Raw genomic sequence first — 16,782 nt, 5'->3', positions numbered from 1 at the left:
GGGAGGTTACCTCTTCAAGTAAGAAGATCCTCTACTCCAGTTCCCCCACCAACCTCACTCCTTGGGGAGGGAAGCTCACTAAGGATGGGACTCTGCAGGGAGGCGGGTCTGGGAACCCAAGTGTCCCGAGTGTTGGAAGAAATGCCTCCACCCACCTATCCAACTTCGTCCCTCTCCCTGCGACGGATAGGGACGCGACTGGGATAGGGACAGGATGAGGACAGCTGGAGGAGAGAGGAACACACTTAAAACCTCTTTGGGTTCCTCCTGCTCTCCCGGGAAGCACCACGTGGAGTCAATTTTAGACACAGATTTGGAAGGAAAGATGGGAGGATTTTTTTTTTTTTTTTTTAACTCAGATGGAGTTGGGAGCACTTTGAGAGATCTAGAAAAACTGTCGGAAACTCAGGGAGGCAGAGACACTCAGTTAGTCAGAGACATCCCCTTGAGAAGCAGCGCCCTGGGTCAGGACTGGAGATCAGCCCTGCTGGGTCTCCAGCCTCCCCCCTGCTTCCCCATCCCAGGCTTCCTAATGTCCTGAACTCCAGGTCTATCTAAGCACACGGGGGTGGGGGGTGAGAGCGGGTCAGCGCCAAGCAGCCGGGTCAGCTCGGAGGCCTGAAGGGGAAGGGAGGGGGAGGGGCGCTCAAGAGCTGGGGGAGGGGGAGGGCTCATCCATTTCTCCCTTGACAGGTGGTTTGAGTCTCTGATTGGCCAGCGCTGCCAGGCTCACACCTCCCTCCCCCAACTCTCTGGAATGTATAATTATCTGCGCGGGGGGTGGGGGTGGTGTGTGAGTGTGTGTGGGAGCAGTCACATGGTTTTAAAACTACCCCCCCCACGAGCCCCCCACCTGTATGCTGCTTTGGGGGCCCCCACTAAGTCGTTAAAGTACAGGATCCCAAATTCCGGGGTACTCAAGACTTCTAGGGCTGACGACCCCCATCTCCAGATGTGTGTGTGGAGAGGGGGTGTCAAACCTCAAGGTTCTGAGAAGGGACACCCCAGAGGTGTCAGAGACCACAGCGATGGGGGAGGGCCGGAGCTGGAGCCAGAGGGAAAGGGAGGGGAAAGAAGAGGGAGGGGAGGGGAGGGGGCTGCCCGCGGGGGGTTGGGTCATTGTCTTTTAGAATTTGGGAGCCTTTGAAAAGCCGTGGGCCCTCCCACCGCTATTGTGCTGGGGAAGATGTAGCAGCCTCTTCTCTGAGCCACCCCTTTGCCTCCGGACTTCTCTGGGGCCAGCAGCCACCCGACCAGGGGCCCGGGGCCGCGGGCTCAGCCGACTACCATGGGCTCTGTGTCAAACCAGCAGTTTGCAGGTTCGAGCTCGGGACTTACTGGGGACACCTTAGGCCTCAGGGGCGCCAAGGAGGCACATAAAAGGGAGGTGGGGAAATGTCCTCCAGACTGACCGAAGGACCTTAAGTCTGTGCGGCCTCCTGCTTCAGGGGCCATTTCTGGACCAAGGAACCCTGGTGTCCCAGTGGCGTGCACGCCGAGGCTACAGGGGCGGGGGGAGAGAAGAGGAGGGGCCTGTCCCGCCATCTATCCCTGGGCAACGTGTTGTGGGAAGAGGAGCAAAACTTTTGGGGCAACGCTGGCTTCGGTGTAAGCTTGGGGTGCGCGGGAGGCGGCCAGGACAGGTCTCTCCTCGCCAGCTGCTTGGTAGCTGCAGCCACCTGGGTGCCCACCCGCGGGGTGGACTCTCGGGTCTCCCTGCTGGGTCTCGAGAGGGCCCTCCAATTCCGTGGCCCCCCAGTTGAGCGCCCTCCCAACCTCCAGGTGGCTGCGCCAAGGCGCCGGAGGAGGCGCCGGAGGACGCCGCCCGGGCGGCAGAGGAGCCGCAGCTGCTGCACGGTGCCGGCATCTGTAAGTGGTTCAACGTGCGCATGGGGTTCGGCTTCCTGTCCATGACCGCCCGCGCCGGGGTCGCGCTTGACCCCCCGGTGGATGTCTTTGTGCACCAGGTGAGACCGATTCTGGGAACTTTGCCGAGGGAAGGGGATGTTGGCGCGCATATTCAAGGTTGGGCGGACCGACTCGGCTGTCGGATTGAGGGAGATCGCGGGCCCTCATTGTGCGTTCCCATCTGGGCCGTGGCACCCCGTTTCTGAGTCCCCATTGACTCCGACCGGACGGGGTGGGGTGCAGTCTATCATCAGCACCCCCAACCCTTCCCGGAACCCCTCTGGCTTACCACGTGTCTGTTACCTCTTTCCCCTGGGAAGAGGGCAGGGGGCAGGGAGGTGACCCCATGTGGCAGAAACTAAGGTTGTATTGTGCTTGCCGGTGGGGGGAGGGCGAGCAGGCTGGCCAGGGAAGCACATGCCCGTTCAGAGCAGGGCCCTGAGCGCCCAGCGTCTTTCACTAACGTGTGAATGCATCTCCCTGGCGGGAGAGAGGCAGGCAAACCCCTCCGGGATCAGACAGGGGTAAAACCGAGGAAGTCAGCCGGGATCTCCACCCAGGTGGTCACCCAAAACTCAAGCCTGAGTGGGTTTGGCAGATCCTTGAAGGACCTGGGACTTGAAACTCTTCCAGAATACTCATCTTAGGCACATAGTTAACCTACTGGGCTGTTGCCCTGGAATTCTACCCAGAAGGAAAACCTAGGGAGCCCAGGCCTTGAAGATCCCTAGTCCAGGCTGGGAGGGAGTTAGGTCACAACCCCAAGTTCTCAGTTAAAGCAAGGCAGCCTGGTGGGGGTGAAATTCAGTGTCGCAGGGCAGGGGGTGGAGGGAGGCTAGCCTCTGGACCTATTCTCTGCTTGGCATTTATGGCCCTAGACAGCCATTGATTGCTGTCCTAACATTCCAGCCTCGAACAAGAAGCGGGAGACTTCAGGTTTCCCTCCTCCCTGGCTTCCTCTTCCTCTCACCCCCTCCTGAATATCTTTAGAAGTGTTCCGGTGGTCTTGGGACACCAGCCACCCATAACAAGCATGTAAAGGAAGTTGCTGCTTGTGTCCCTTCCACCTTTGGAGGTTTGGTTTTAGACCCGGGAAGGAGAAATTGATAATCTCAGGTCCAGTAGGTTGACACCCAGGCCGGGCAGGGAGGGGTTACTTTGGAGAGGTTGGCTTTAGGAGCCATGGGGGAGGGGAAAGGAGGATGTGGGGATTAAGGGTTGGAGCCTGAGGGATGGTATTCTGGAGGGGGAGGGGTGGAGAAGGGAGATCCTGGGTGGACTGATGGGAGGCTGCAGGAGAGAGTCTCTGTAGCTTGGCCTCCAGTGAGGACACGGTGGGGCGAAACCAGGGAGATAGGAGATCAGGAAGTCAGTTCCTGTTGGGTATTGGGGGTCGCTGGGCTACTCGAACATCCCCTGGGAGGGTGTGCAGTAGGATGCTTAGCTACCTCCTGGCTGTGTCCTGCATGTCCTCCCACTCTTAACCACCCCCCCCCCCCACCCCACGATCAGGCAACTAGTTCTGGCTCGGTCCCCCCTCCCATTGTCTCATTTACATATGTGAATGATAACCCACAGGAAGTAATTGTGGGAGAATGAAGGGAATTGGCCTCTTTAGATCTATTAAATCACTTTATTACAGGAACCAGCTTTGAATGGCCCTCCTCAGCGGGGTAGCCAGCTCTCCCACTCTCCCATTTATCTGATCACAAAGAGATTAAAATCTCTTGGTCTGGAGACAGACTGGACAGCTTCCCCAACTTTGGGAGGCTTGGAATAAAAGAGACCCAACATTTCCTTGCCTCCTTTCCAAAGGCTGCTCAGTAGGGCTGGGAGGAACGTAGCCTCTCATTCATCTAGTGTTCCTTGGTGCTATCCAAATCCCAAGGAAGGTTTTCCTGAACAAATGGACTGTCCCTCAGTCCACTTAACATTAGGGTCAAAAGCTATTGGAAAATAATTGGATGGTATGGAGGAAAGTAGGGACTTTAAGGTTTGGGGAGTGGAGCCTGTACCATGCTCCTTCATATAGGTTATTTGGGAGATCATCTGGACTTTAGGGTCTTGGAATGTCCAGGGACATTCCACAGTTGAATAAGTTATCAAGAGGAGTTGAGCTGGGGGAAGGAATCAAGAATTTGTCTCCCAAACACCCTACACCAATAGTCATAGAGGACAATGATTGGAAATTCCCTGAGCCTTAACCTGGTATGATAGCATGCTGCTGGGACTTGGGTTGATTCTCAAACCCTACGGTAGCAGTACACTGGTCATTACTCTCTCAAGTCCCTGCACTTGAGAAATTTGAAATATCTTCTTGGGGATCTAATGTAGAGGAATGAAGGAGATGCAGGATGATCCTAAAAGTTGTTCTAGGGAAGGAAAGTGTTCCCAAAGTCTATGTGGGAGTAAGGCAGCTCTCTTTAAGAAGAAAACTTCCCCTTCTTTGGCTGCTGGTGGTGGGTACCCTAGAGCCTGAGGTGGTGAGAAGGATGATTGTCCTGATGAAACTCTGCCAGGGGAGAGGTTCAGGAAGCCCCTTTCTAAGAAAAGAGGAAAAGGAGGGGAAACAACGTTTTCTTTTCCTTTCCAAGGTTGGGCTTATTTGGTTCACAACATTCTATTCACTACTGTTCTTGTGCTCCCTCTCAAAACCCTGTCCTCCAGGAGTTGAATAGGAAAGAAAACCTACCCTTAACCCTTAAAAAAAAAAAATCAGGGCAAAGATATTTCTCTAAACAACTCTTTTATTTAGACACCCATCTTCAGATCTAGAACTCTCTGCTTGTCCCTGGGGTTAGGAGAGTTTAAGAATCCCAATGGCAGATCCCCAGCCCTTAAGTCAAAGTTTCTCAACCTCAACACTTGTGATATTTTGAGAAGGATAACTCTTTGTTCAGGGCATCCCTGGGTTGTGCCAAAACCCCCCTGGGAGGTAGAACCCCCCCCATAATTGAGAACGTTATACAGGGAAATCAGGAGCAAGAAAGCCCTAAACTGTTTTCCTAAGATTCAGCAAGAATTTTGAAATCTTCACAGCCATTTTAAGAGTTTTGCTTAACTCCTGTTTCTTGTGGCTCCCCAAACCCTAAGATTTGTACAAATTTGAGAACAAGAAAAGGCTCCCTGCTTCATCTACAGTGGCTCAGAACCCAAATATGTTTAAGGTGGCTTTCTAGGTAAAGGGCTGTATTGGAAGGCCTGGAGGCCCAAGTCTCAGGGACCAAGTTTGGCTTAGGAGAAAAAAAACTTCAATACCGAGAAACTGTTAACAGCTGAAGCCACGTGGCTTGCTTTTTCTGCAAAGGGTGAGTGGGAGAGCAACCTCAGGCAGGGTCTGGATTAGGATTTCGGGTGGGGTGGGGAAGAGAGGGAGAATGTAATGAGATCTTTCCCACATGGTTTATAACCTTACTGGTGCCTCTGATTACTTGTCTCATGTCTAGTTAGTGATGTGCTTGTCTTATCGCCTCTAACTTAGAAGCTCTTCTGAAGAGCAGGATTGGCTGTCTGGTTAGTTTCTTCCCTTGTCTGTATTTGGGCTGAAGGAATGAGGATGAAGTAAGGAGCTCCTGAGTCATTTACAGTTTTGGGGCCTTGTCAGTCAGTAGAGGTCCTCCCCCAGAGAAAAAGACTGGAGATAAGGGAGAGAGCATTAGCTGATCACTGTTCTTTCCGGACTGCTAAAATAGGGCTGTGCTCTTAGATGCCCCGTGAAAGTTTGTGGTGTAAATGTCACAGTGTTGAGACCCAGATAGGATCCTCTAGTTTTTGCTTATGGGCTGGAAGCAAGCCACAGGTTTGGTGGTCATTCATTAGCTTTTCATTTTAACAGGACAAATCAGATTTTAAAAAAGTAAGTGAACCACCCTGATTTTCAGAAAAGTTGGTAGAGGTTAGTTTGAGCATTATGGGATCTTCTTGGGTCTTTTTCTGAAGAGACATGCTTTCTAGACAGTACCCCAAGTGTAATGGTTGTACTGCTATCCAGAGTGAGCTTTCAATATGAGAAACTTGTCACCTCTCAGCTGGTGACACTACTGCCTGGCTGGTAAGTGGTTTTTAGTGACTTTCCCGAGGGCAAGGTTGTATCTTGAACATTCCTGATCAAACAATTCTATTAGAAGTGCCTGTTGGGTGTGGAGGGGACTGCTCTAGGCAAAGCCTCTACCCGTCCCTTCTTCCTGCAGGCATGAGTAACAATTACTATCTATATTAAGTTTGGGGTCAGGCAGTGTGGGGAAAGAGGAGGAGAAAGTTTTCAGGAATAGTACATAATTGGTACAGAGTAATTTCTTTCTTTCTTTTTGTACAGAGTAATTTCAAATTAATCTCAGCTTGGAGTTATTTAATTCAGATAGGAACTCAAAGTCTAGGAAGAGTAAATGGTTTTTGTAAAGGGTAAAGAGCACAAGAACAACTAACTGGGTTTCTGGCTTAAAACTGCAGGACCCTTTCTTCTATGCCCTTTGGGTGAGGACCCTTTCTTCTATGCCGTTTAGGTGGGTAGGGGCCTAGTGAGAAGTCAGCTCCCTAACCTTGAAAGTTTGGTCCCCTTGAAACTCTTTCCTGAAGACAGAAGATCCTTGCCCTGGGGAGATGGGGAGATTAAAGCTCTGATTCTCAGTTAAGAATCAGGCAGCTCCTTTGGTCTCTCCAGCCACCTTTAAGCAGACAGACTGATGAGCAGCACCATCTGGTGGAGAACTCCAGGCAGGAGCTGGTGGTCCTGGCTGTGTGTGAGCAGAAGTGGTATGTGAGGTGCTGGCAGCCTCTGGTTCTGGACTGATCTCTTTCCTCAACCCTCCCTGACACATCCTCAAATAAACTGCTTCTGGTAGAACCGGTTGGTTTCCTTAGCCCCTACCAAACCCTACCTTCAGGAATGAAGCTCAGGTAGGCCCATGGTGACACCTCAGGACTGAGTCATTTCTTTTATCTGCTTCCTTTACTTATATATAGCTATTAGAAAGTTTTAAAATGTGTATATGTGATTTGCGTTACATTGCATAGCACAGGGCTGTAGGGTCAGGCTAGTTGCAGGTAGAGTGGCTCTACCTCCCATTGAATTTGGGCGAGGTGCTTCATTTGTCTGCTTTGTGACCTTGGCTGTAACACAGGGTCATATAATAAGGCCTACCTGGCAGGCTTGGTATAAGGGTTAAGTGCTTAGAGCTCTGCTTAGCCTATAGTAAGCATGGATAGATGTCAGCAACTTTGGATAGTGGAGAACTTGGTTTATTCCACAAATATTCACGTACTGCTCGGTGTCTAGAACCGAAGGGATGGACCCACACTAGACAGTCATGAGCTGGAGTGGCGCTAAGGTTGCCAAAAACACAGGAACCCAAACTTTGAACCCTGAGACCAAAGCAAGTTTGCTGAAATTCTCCCTGCCACTTCAGTGGAAGGAGTGATGGGATTAAAAATGGGCATTGTTGGGCAGCCCGGGTGGCTCAGTGGTTTAGTGCCGCCTTCAGCCCAGGGCCTGATCCAGTCCCGAGTCCGGCTCCCTGTGTGGAGCCTGCGTCTCCCTCTGCCTGTGTCTCTGCCTCTCTGCCTCTCTCTCTCATGAATAAATAAATGAAATCTTAAAGGGGGGGAGGGGCATTGTTGGAGCCAGTTATCATGGAATCAGACCCGCAGCTTTTACAAATGATTAAAGAATCAGTGTGCCTGATCTTCGTAGAGCAAGTTTCAAGGAAATTTCCTCTGCTTTTTTACTGTACATTCCCTGAGTGGTCCCTAAGCTCCTTTATATCAACTGCTTGAAGCCATAGCTTGATGCTGGGATGGAGTATTTGGTGAGGGGGAGGTTAGTGTAGACAGTGCTGGGGTATGAAGGAAGCAGAAGGTCTAAATATTGAACTGGCCCCAGTCCTTCTGTGCCATCCAAAAGAAGAAATGCCTCCTGCAACTTTTCTGTCTGGTTAAATGCCACCCTCCCGCATCCATCCCCACCCTCTATGTGCTGCCCACCTCCTGCCTGAAGAAACTGGGTAAGGAAGATGGAAAGGAAGCCTGCCTCCTCCACTAACCTTTAAAATAATTTATCTGAAGAAATGACCCTCATTCATTTTCCTGCATAAAGGATTTGACCAAAGGTAACCAGTTGGGGGGGGGCGCGCAGAGGTGTCCTGTGTAGTTCTATCCGTGGAAGGCTGGGATGGCAGGTCAGGGAGAAAGAAGGAATGGCTGCTGGTGGCGCCGTTGGCAGACCCAGCAGGCTTGACTGGGGAAGAAAGGGGTGTCTATCCATTTCTCTCCGTGACCATAACCCCAACGTGGAGAGGAAGGAACTGATGAATGTGGTGAATGTGGGGTAGGGGGTAGTGGGGGGAAGCTGCAGCCTCTGGAACTCCAGGAATCTGACCACCAGAACCAACCAGTGTCAACTCTTTGTTTCCTGGGGCTGGGCTCTATTGGGGGAGCTCAAGCCTTGCCCCTCCCCCCCAGGCCTTTTCTTTTTCGGAGGGGATGGGGAGAGGGGCGGGCCCTGCTTTGTGTGTGGTTGGGGGGTGGGGTGGGGGTGGTAGCAAGAATTTCAGGCTCCTTTCTGATGCAGGCCCTGTGAGGCCAGCTCAGTGGGGCTGCACAGTGATTACCTATCTGATAAGAGAGGAATTCAAACTATGTGCTGTAGAAAGGGGCGGGGTGGGGGGGCAGGGAGCCACCCCTGGAGACCACCAGTCTAAATCTTGACTGGCTATGGTAAGGTGTCTGCAGGGTTATTTTTTTAACTATGAGAGTCTTAAATAGACCTCAGATACTCCAGTGATGCAGTGTGTGACCCAAGAGGACAATTCAATTTCACATTGCTCCCACTGCTGTTGTCTTGTTCCCCCAGTAAGCCTGGGAGGTGTAGATGGATATTTTTCTGAGTTTCCACAGTTATAAAAACCAGAGTTAAAATTTTGAGTCTTTTGACACTTGGATCTCACTGTTACTCTGCCCTGATCCAGTCTGAAGGGGTTGATAATTGCTACTCATGGAGGATTTGTGTGGCTGGGCTATGCGTTAACTACTCTTCCTGCATAACCTCATAGCTCCTCCATAAAATTAATATTTGCTCCATTTTATAGGTCAGTGCAGAAAGGAGAGAATAGGCCCTCAGACCCCAAACCCTTGTTCTTATCACTAACGGCTGAATCACAACTGAAACTGGGAGTTCCCAGCCTCAGAGCCCATTAGCCAAATGGGAGGACCTGGGATTATACCTCCTGACCCAACTGGCTTGTCCCAGCTAAATAAGAATCTACAAGTCAAATCTTCTTCTTCTTCTTCTTCTTCTTTTTTTTTTTTTTTAAGATTTTATATAGTTTATCCATGAGAGACAGAGAGAGGGAGAAAGAAAGAGAGGCAGAGACACAGGCAGAGTGAGAAGCCGGCTCCATGCAGGGAGCCTGATGCCGGACTCGATCCCGGGACTCCAGGATCACGTCCTGGGCGGGAGGCAGGCCCTAAACCACTGAGCCACCCAGGGATCCCCTCTACAAGTCAAATCTAACTTCAAATCAGGATGGTTTCTGTGCAACAGGAAAGGGGAAAGAGCCCTTCACTTTTCTGCAGTGTTTTTATTTCCTGCCATAACTCTGCCCCTTCCTTCATATCAACATTGGGGGAGGGTAGCAGTCCTCTTGTCCAGGCTGTTCCTGTGGGAAGGAAAAGAAGGGAGAGGCTATTCCTATGATGGAACTGGTGGACAAAAGCTACAGATAATAATACTTGAAATATTTGCTGAGCACATTCTTGATGTTACCATGCCCAGATAATCTTCATTAGAGGCTTAGGTGGATAACTTATTGTTATCCCATTCTCTGAAGGAGCTGAAGGCCAGAGGTGAATGATTGACTATGGTCATGCAGCCAAAAACTGGTAGAACCAGCATTTCATTAACTATGATGTCTGGCACTCAAGCTTATGCTCCTAACCAATTACCTCGATGGCATCTTTGTCTTCAGCAATGCCATCTAAATTAAAACAGCAATGTAAATGAGAAATTTGGGATCCCATCTGGCTAAAGAGCATGTTGTGCCTAAGACCTAAGTCCAGTTTGAAATATTCCTAACAATCACCACCTCCATGATATAATAATGTTACTTACTTATGTTCCTTCAAGCTAAGACTGGGTGCACAGTGATCCCTTTTGCTTCTCTGAACCCTATCTTGTACGACAATACCTTGTTGACATTTGACACACTCTTGGATGTTTGACTATAATGGAGTAAAGCTATAACGAAGTCTACTCTGGGGAGGATACAAGAGAGGCTGTGTCCTCCACCAATGTGTACCTGTTGATGTATTAAGTGGCGAGGTGGAATGGACTATGAGCTTTAAGTCAGGAATCTTCGATTCTTCTGACCCTGTTTCTGCCACTCAGCTAGCTATGTGATAAACTCCTATATTTTTTGGAAGACTACCGGGCAGGTGTTGATATTTTTATTTATTTATTTATTTATTTATTTATTTATTTATTTATTTATTTATTTATTTTAATTTTTATTTATTTATGATAGTCACACAGAGAGAGAGAGAGAGGCAGAGACATAGGCAGAGGGAGAAGCACGCTCCATGCACCGGGAGCCCGACGTGGGATTCCATCTCGGGTCTCCAGGATCGCACCCTGGGCCAAAGGCAGGCACCAAACCGCTGCGCCACCCAGGGATCCCGATATTTTTAAATTTAAATTTTGGTATAAATAGTGTTTTAGTGGGATTGTTCCAAGCATTCTAGATCTTTTTTTCCTTCATCAGTATTACCTAGTCATCTTTCCAAGTCCAATAATTCAGATTTACCTCTTGGCTCATTGGTTCATTCAAAAATGTATTAGGTGTTAAATATTGTGATTCTTTTTTTCTTACTGTTTTATAGTCACTTTCTTGTAGCTTTATCAGTCTATCTGACTTGACTTTTACAGGTTTTTTTTTTAACATTTTAATATTTATATCCTCTGGAATGTATTTTGTGTACATGTGTTATAAAGTGCAGAAGTCTGGCTCAAAATGGATAGCTAATTTTCTCTACAGTTTTGAACTGTTTTTCCTTACCTGTTGATATCTCTATATATACTTGGATCTCTTAGTTCTAAATATTCTGTCCCATTGTCTTGTCATTCTTCATTGTATAGATACACTTACTTGTCTCTCTCTTTGTATTGTATTTTATTTTATTTATTTATTCATGAGAGACACACACACACACACACACAGAGGCAGAGACACAGGCAGTGGGAGAAGCAGGCTCCATGCAAGGAGCCTGAAATGGGACTTGATCCCTGGTCTCCAGGATCACACCCTAGACTGGAGGTGGTGTTAAACCACTGAGCCACCCAGGCTGCCCTAGTTGTCTCTTTCTTAATCATAAGTTACAGACATCAAGTACCTTTATCATTAAATATTTCAGCGTCTATTTTCAAAACTAGGGTCATTCTCTTTCATAATCTCAGTAGTACAAAGATCAAAATTTGGGCATTTCACATTGAAACATTTATCTATATTCTGTATGCAAATTTTAAGTTGTCCTAATGTTTTTTTCCCGGTTCCAGGACCCAATCAAGGCGCATGCCTTGCACTTAATTGTTTAGTTTCTGTACTTATTCAGACTTCTTCATGACCTCAAATTTTTAAAGTATACAAGGCTGTTATTTTATATTTTTAAAGTGTACAAGGCTGTTATTTTATTTTATTTATTTTATTTTATTTTATTTTTTGTTGCAAGGCTGTTATTTTATATTTTACAATTTTATAGTTGTTGATTTCTCTTCCTTTCTTTTTCTTTAAGTAATCTCTACACCCAACACGGGACTTAAATTCATGACCGCAAGATCAAGATTTGCACACTCCACCCAACAAGCCAGTCAGGCACCCCTATTTGTTGACTTATTATGAATGCTAAGTTTAAGAATTTTCCATCTGTTCTATTTTAGTTTAAGTGAGAATAACTTACCAAAAATGTTACAGCATCTTTTTTTTTTTTTTTTTTTTAAGGTTTTATTTATTTATTCATGAGAGACACAGAAAGAGGCAGAGGCAGGGAAGCAGGCTCCATGCAGGGAGCCCGATGTGGAACTCGATCCCCAGACTCTGGGATCACACACTGAGCCAAAGGCAGATGCTGAACCTCTGAGCCATCCAGGCATCCCTACAGCATCTGTTTATGTAATGATTGTTCTTTGTTAACATAACTTGGATCCCTTGTGCTTCGTTGTGGTTACTCTTTGAATTGACAGTTTTGCTGATAACATGGAAGTGTTCTCACACTTGTGCTTCAGATCTTACAAGAATGTGTGTATGTAGGTTTTGGTGTAGGAATGGAGGCTAACATTCAAATCTACCATGTTTCCCTTCCCTAGAGCAAGCTGCACATGGAGGGCTTCCGGAGCCTGAAGGAGGGTGAGGCGGTGGAGTTCACCTTTAAGAAGTCTGCTAAAGGCTTAGAATCTATCCGGGTCACTGGACCTGGTGGAGTATTTTGTATTGGAAGTGAGAGGCGGCCCAAAGGGAAGAACATGCAGAAGCGCAGATCAAAGGGAGACAGGTATGAAGGCCACTTGAATGGAGAGAGGTCTCCCGATCTAGCACCTTTCTTGGACCAGGATGCCAAAGACCAAATGAAGCCTGTGATTCCTAGCAACATCTGGGTGTTCGTGGTTTCTGCCTTTGGATGTGGGAGGTGGGGAAAGCGCCCTAGGTAAGGAAGGCATTTGACCTAACTCTTCTACTTGACAGGCAGTTTTTGTTCTGTGAGCTCTAGCCTCAATTGCTAGTTAGGGATAGTGATGCTAGCATCACATGATTATTTTACTTTTTATTATATTTTTAAAGATTGAGTTAATTATTTGAGATAGAGAGCAGGAGCTTGGGAGCAGTGGGAGAGGAAGAAGAAGGCTGGATCCCAGGACCCCAGGATCATGACTTGAGCCGAAGGCAAACGCTTAACTGACTGAGCCACCCAGGCTCCCCTTCACAGGATTATTTTAGAAGCAAAGGAGACCGTGGATGTGAAAATCTTAAGTGACGGGGTCGAGCTGGTGTACATACCTGTTGCTTCTTCACTAAGTCTCCAAATGGCTGGTTTCTTTTGTCTTCACTCTGTGCTGGAACAGATCATATAGTCTGACTCCTTTAATTTTCTCTATTTTTAGTGAATGACAGGTACCTTTTTTTTTTTTTAAGATTTTATTTATTTATTCACGAGAAACACAGAGAGAGAGGCAGACACTCAGGCAGAGGAAGAAGCAGGTTCCATGCAGGGAGCCCGATGTGGGACTCCCAGGTCTCTAGGATCACGCCCTGGGCTGAAGGTGGCACTAAACCGCTGAGCCACCCGTGCTGCCTGACAGGTACCCTTTCTTAAGGGTACAGTAGCATCTCACTTTTCTCCTGAATTACAGTTCCCAGTTGGGGTCCATAATTTACTTTTTTTTACTTCAGTATTTTCAGGTTGACCTGAATCTGAAGATCCATGTAAATAATTACAGATTTTGAAGAACTTAAGAGTTATCAGTCATGGTCCTGTCCTTCCTTTTGTAAGTGGGGAAATTGGTTTCCAGGAAGGGGAGTGAGCATAGTAACTGACCAGAGCCCAGGTGTCCTCACTCAGAGGAAGGCTTCTGCTCTTACTCCTTTCTCAACTTTACCATTCTGCTTTGTACTAGGTGCTACAACTGTGGAGGTCTAGACCACCATGCCAAGGAATGCAAGCTGCCACCCCAGCCCAAGAAGTGCCATTTCTGCCAGAGCATCAGCCATATGGTAGCCTCGTGTCCACTGAAGGCCCAGCAGGCCCCCAGCTCACAGGGAAAGCCAGCCTACTTTCGGGAGGAAGAAGAAGAAGAGATCCATAGCCCTGCCCTACTCCCAGAGGCCCAGAATTGAGCTACAGTGGGTGGGGGTAATTCTTTTTGTGATCAGGAAGTTTGGAGGAGCAGGCATCAATCGGCAGAGTGGAGAAAGTGGGGACAAGGTGGGTAGGGGGCAGCTGGCTCTGCCATATATCTCAGGCCAGGGTCCCACAGCATCACCCCCTCTTCCCTCTTGGCAGGGTAGGGGGGAAGGGGTGAGGCAAATGAATTACAACCGTGCTCTATCCAAATGCTTGTGGAGAGTTCTGAAGAAAATCCCTCCCCGTGTGCTTTACCTGAGTCTCCACCCTCAGATCTCCAGCTTTTGAAAGTAGCGTGGATAGGGAAGTTGTTTTCCTTTCAAAGAAGGACATGTAATAATAATTTTTCCCATGCCAGAGTGTAGAGATGAAGCATGAGACCAGATTGATGGGCCCAACCCATGACCACTATATTCTATGGGGAGGGAATCTCTAAGGGGTAAGGCAGGGGTTTTCTACATCTTGTCCCATAACCCACTCTTGGGATAGGGTGCTGAGGACTATCCCAAGCAATGGGTTGTGACAGTAGCCACAGGGATTGTTGTGTTGGAGCTACAGACCTCCTGCTCCTAAGCTTAATCCCACCCATTCTGGGCTGATAGGATTTTATTTATTTGCTCCCTTGGACAACCGCACCTTGGGCCCCACTTTCTCCAGGATGCCAACTGCACTAGCTGTGTGCGAATGACGTATCTTGTGCATTTTAACTTTTTTTTTCGTAATATAAATATTCTGGTTTTTGTATTTTTGTGTATTTTAATCTTAAGGCCCTCATTCCTGCACTGTGTTCTCAGGTACATGAGCAATCTCAGGGATAAGTCAGCAGCAGCTCCAGGTCTGCACAGCAGGAATACTTTTTTGTTTTATCACCAGGGAGAACAACTATTTGGAGTGCATAGCCTATTGAACTACCTCATTTTTGCCAATTAGAGCTGGCTTTTCTGCCATAGTGTTCTCTTGAAACCCCTCTACCTTCAGTGTTCCATGGGAGATGAGATTTTAACTCAGTTGCTCCATGACTTGATCTCCTTCTAGTGGAAGATTGGAAATTGGTCTAAACAGGAAAAGCTGGTATAGGAAGTAACGTTAGGAGAGGCTGCACCAACTAAAAGGTGCGGAGGGGAAGCCAGGATTAGTTGAGGGTTGTCTATACGTGTAATAAAGGATTCCTGTTCCAGACTTCTAATCCCAGGGCACGGGACTCACTTTACATACCGGATCCATCCTTTGCTGGATTGGGCTAGGCCTACCATGCACAACAGGGTGTGTGTGTGTGTGCGTGCGTGCGCGTGTTTTAAAGATGAGTTGGTAAGGATAGGTTTAAGAATAGTAACTCTGGAACCCATCTTGAGCTGCCCAGGGATGCGGTGTATGAAGCAAAGGCTAACTTTCTTAACTTTTATAAATTCTGGGCTTTTCTTGTTGACTTCCAGAGAGACCATAAGCCATGGCTTCTTTGCAGTGTCCAGAGCCAGTGTCCTGCCCTGCTGCAGCAGTGATTAGTGTCGTGGTAGTTAAAGGATAAAAGAAGGTTTTACTTAATATGCTGTGAGATCACCACAAACCTACCTCACTGTGTTGAAATGGGGCAGATGCAATAGAACACATTGGGTGATGTGTGTCTGATCCTGGGTTCTTGTCTCCCCTGCTTGCTGCCCCCTCTAGTGATTGTATTTGTCTGGGTTTTGTAGGTTTTCATGAATAGCTGATTGGGTGATTGCTAGGTGGCCTGGTTTGTGTAAATATAATGTGTTGGTCTTCTCCATGTTCTTTCGGGGTTTTATTGTTTACAAACTTCTTTTTTGTATTGAGAAAAATAGCCAAAGCATCTTTGACAAAAGGTTCTGCACCAGGAAAAGAAACTGGAACATAGCTTGGTGACCCCTCTTGAAGTGTGGCGGCCTTGGACTATCCTTTTGTGTTCTCTCCCCGTATTTCCTTTTTTGGGCCAGACCTTCTGTCCTAAAAACTTAACTCCTACCCTACCCTTCTCCTATCCCTCCTTCCAAGAAAAAGCCCCACACCTACACATTTCACGTTCTAAAGAAGCGAAGAACACTTCCTCCCTTGTTCCCAATCTCCTGTGTCAAGACCATTCCTTGATGTGATTCATACTAATACACTTGTATTTGGATGGAACAAACCTACTTTAATCTCTCCAGGCTGAGGGTAGAGGGAAGCAGAAGCAACGAGGGGGGCCTTGAATGTAGAAAGTAGGGTCAGGAGACCAAGAAAGGAAGATGAATGTATATCAAGTCACTCAGGAACTTTTATGCAGGTGCAAGAAACTTCTGTCAAAGTGGCCACAAGATTGTTTAATAGGAGACGGACGAATGTAACTCCCATGTTTACTGCTAGAAACCAAAGCTTTGTGAAATCTTGAATTTATTGGGGCGGGGAGGGGGGTGGTGGTAGGAAAGCTGTACCTATCTGTTCTTAACCTGATCCCTTCCCCTCATTTCTGAACTGCAGGAGACTGAGCCCTCTTGGGCTTTAGTGACTCCATCTCTGGGGAGTGTTTATTTGATGGTTGATGTTGCTGTGCCGGGTACTTCCTTTCCCACTTGCTATTGTCTTGTAACACACATGCGGACCCTTTTCCCTTCTCTCTTTACCTTGGGAAAATACAATGAATAAAAACTTATTGGTACTGAAACTGTCCTCTTGTTGGATCTTTAGGGTGTTTTCCATAATTCCTACCTTCTTGGATTGGGACACAGAAACCCCAGAAGAACCGTTAAATTTCCTGTTCAGCCATTTTGTTAAAAATGAATCTTGAAAATTCAGTCTTCTTAGCACCTCATTACAGTGGATTTTTGTTTCTAGTTAAGGCCTCTTGTCCTTTTCCTTGGAAGCTGCCACATTCAAGAGGGGATTAGGAGCTTGGCATGCATAAGAATGGGGTTGCCTGTGCCACTGGCTGGGATGAAAGGATGGGGCCATGGTTTGGGGCATGAGACCCTAATACTTTCTCCCCTGCTCCTCAAAGCC

At 47.7% G+C, this 16,782-nt stretch overlaps 1 protein-coding gene across 1 annotated transcript; it reads left to right on the top strand.

The window, feature by feature from the left end:
- The first annotated feature begins 1,168 nt into the window (after positions 1–1,168).
- Positions 1,169–16,447, top strand: LIN28A (lin-28 homolog A). Its single transcript, XM_072827660.1, has 4 exons — positions 1,169–1,319; positions 1,783–1,967; positions 12,260–12,444; positions 13,565–16,447. The coding sequence occupies exons 1-4, from the start codon at positions 1,289–1,291 to the stop codon at positions 13,782–13,784; spliced, it is 621 nt and encodes a 206-aa protein (XP_072683761.1). The 5' UTR covers positions 1,169–1,288; the 3' UTR covers positions 13,785–16,447.
- The last annotated feature ends 335 nt before the right edge of the window (positions 16,448–16,782 follow it).

The sequence above is a fragment of the Canis lupus genome, chromosome 5, assembly GCF_048164855.1.
Source record: "Canis lupus baileyi chromosome 5, mCanLup2.hap1, whole genome shotgun sequence".
NCBI classification, from domain to species: domain Eukaryota; kingdom Metazoa; phylum Chordata; class Mammalia; order Carnivora; family Canidae; genus Canis; species Canis lupus.
The sequence above is the reverse complement of the archived record's forward strand: the minus strand, read 5'-3'. Positions and strand labels throughout refer to the sequence as shown.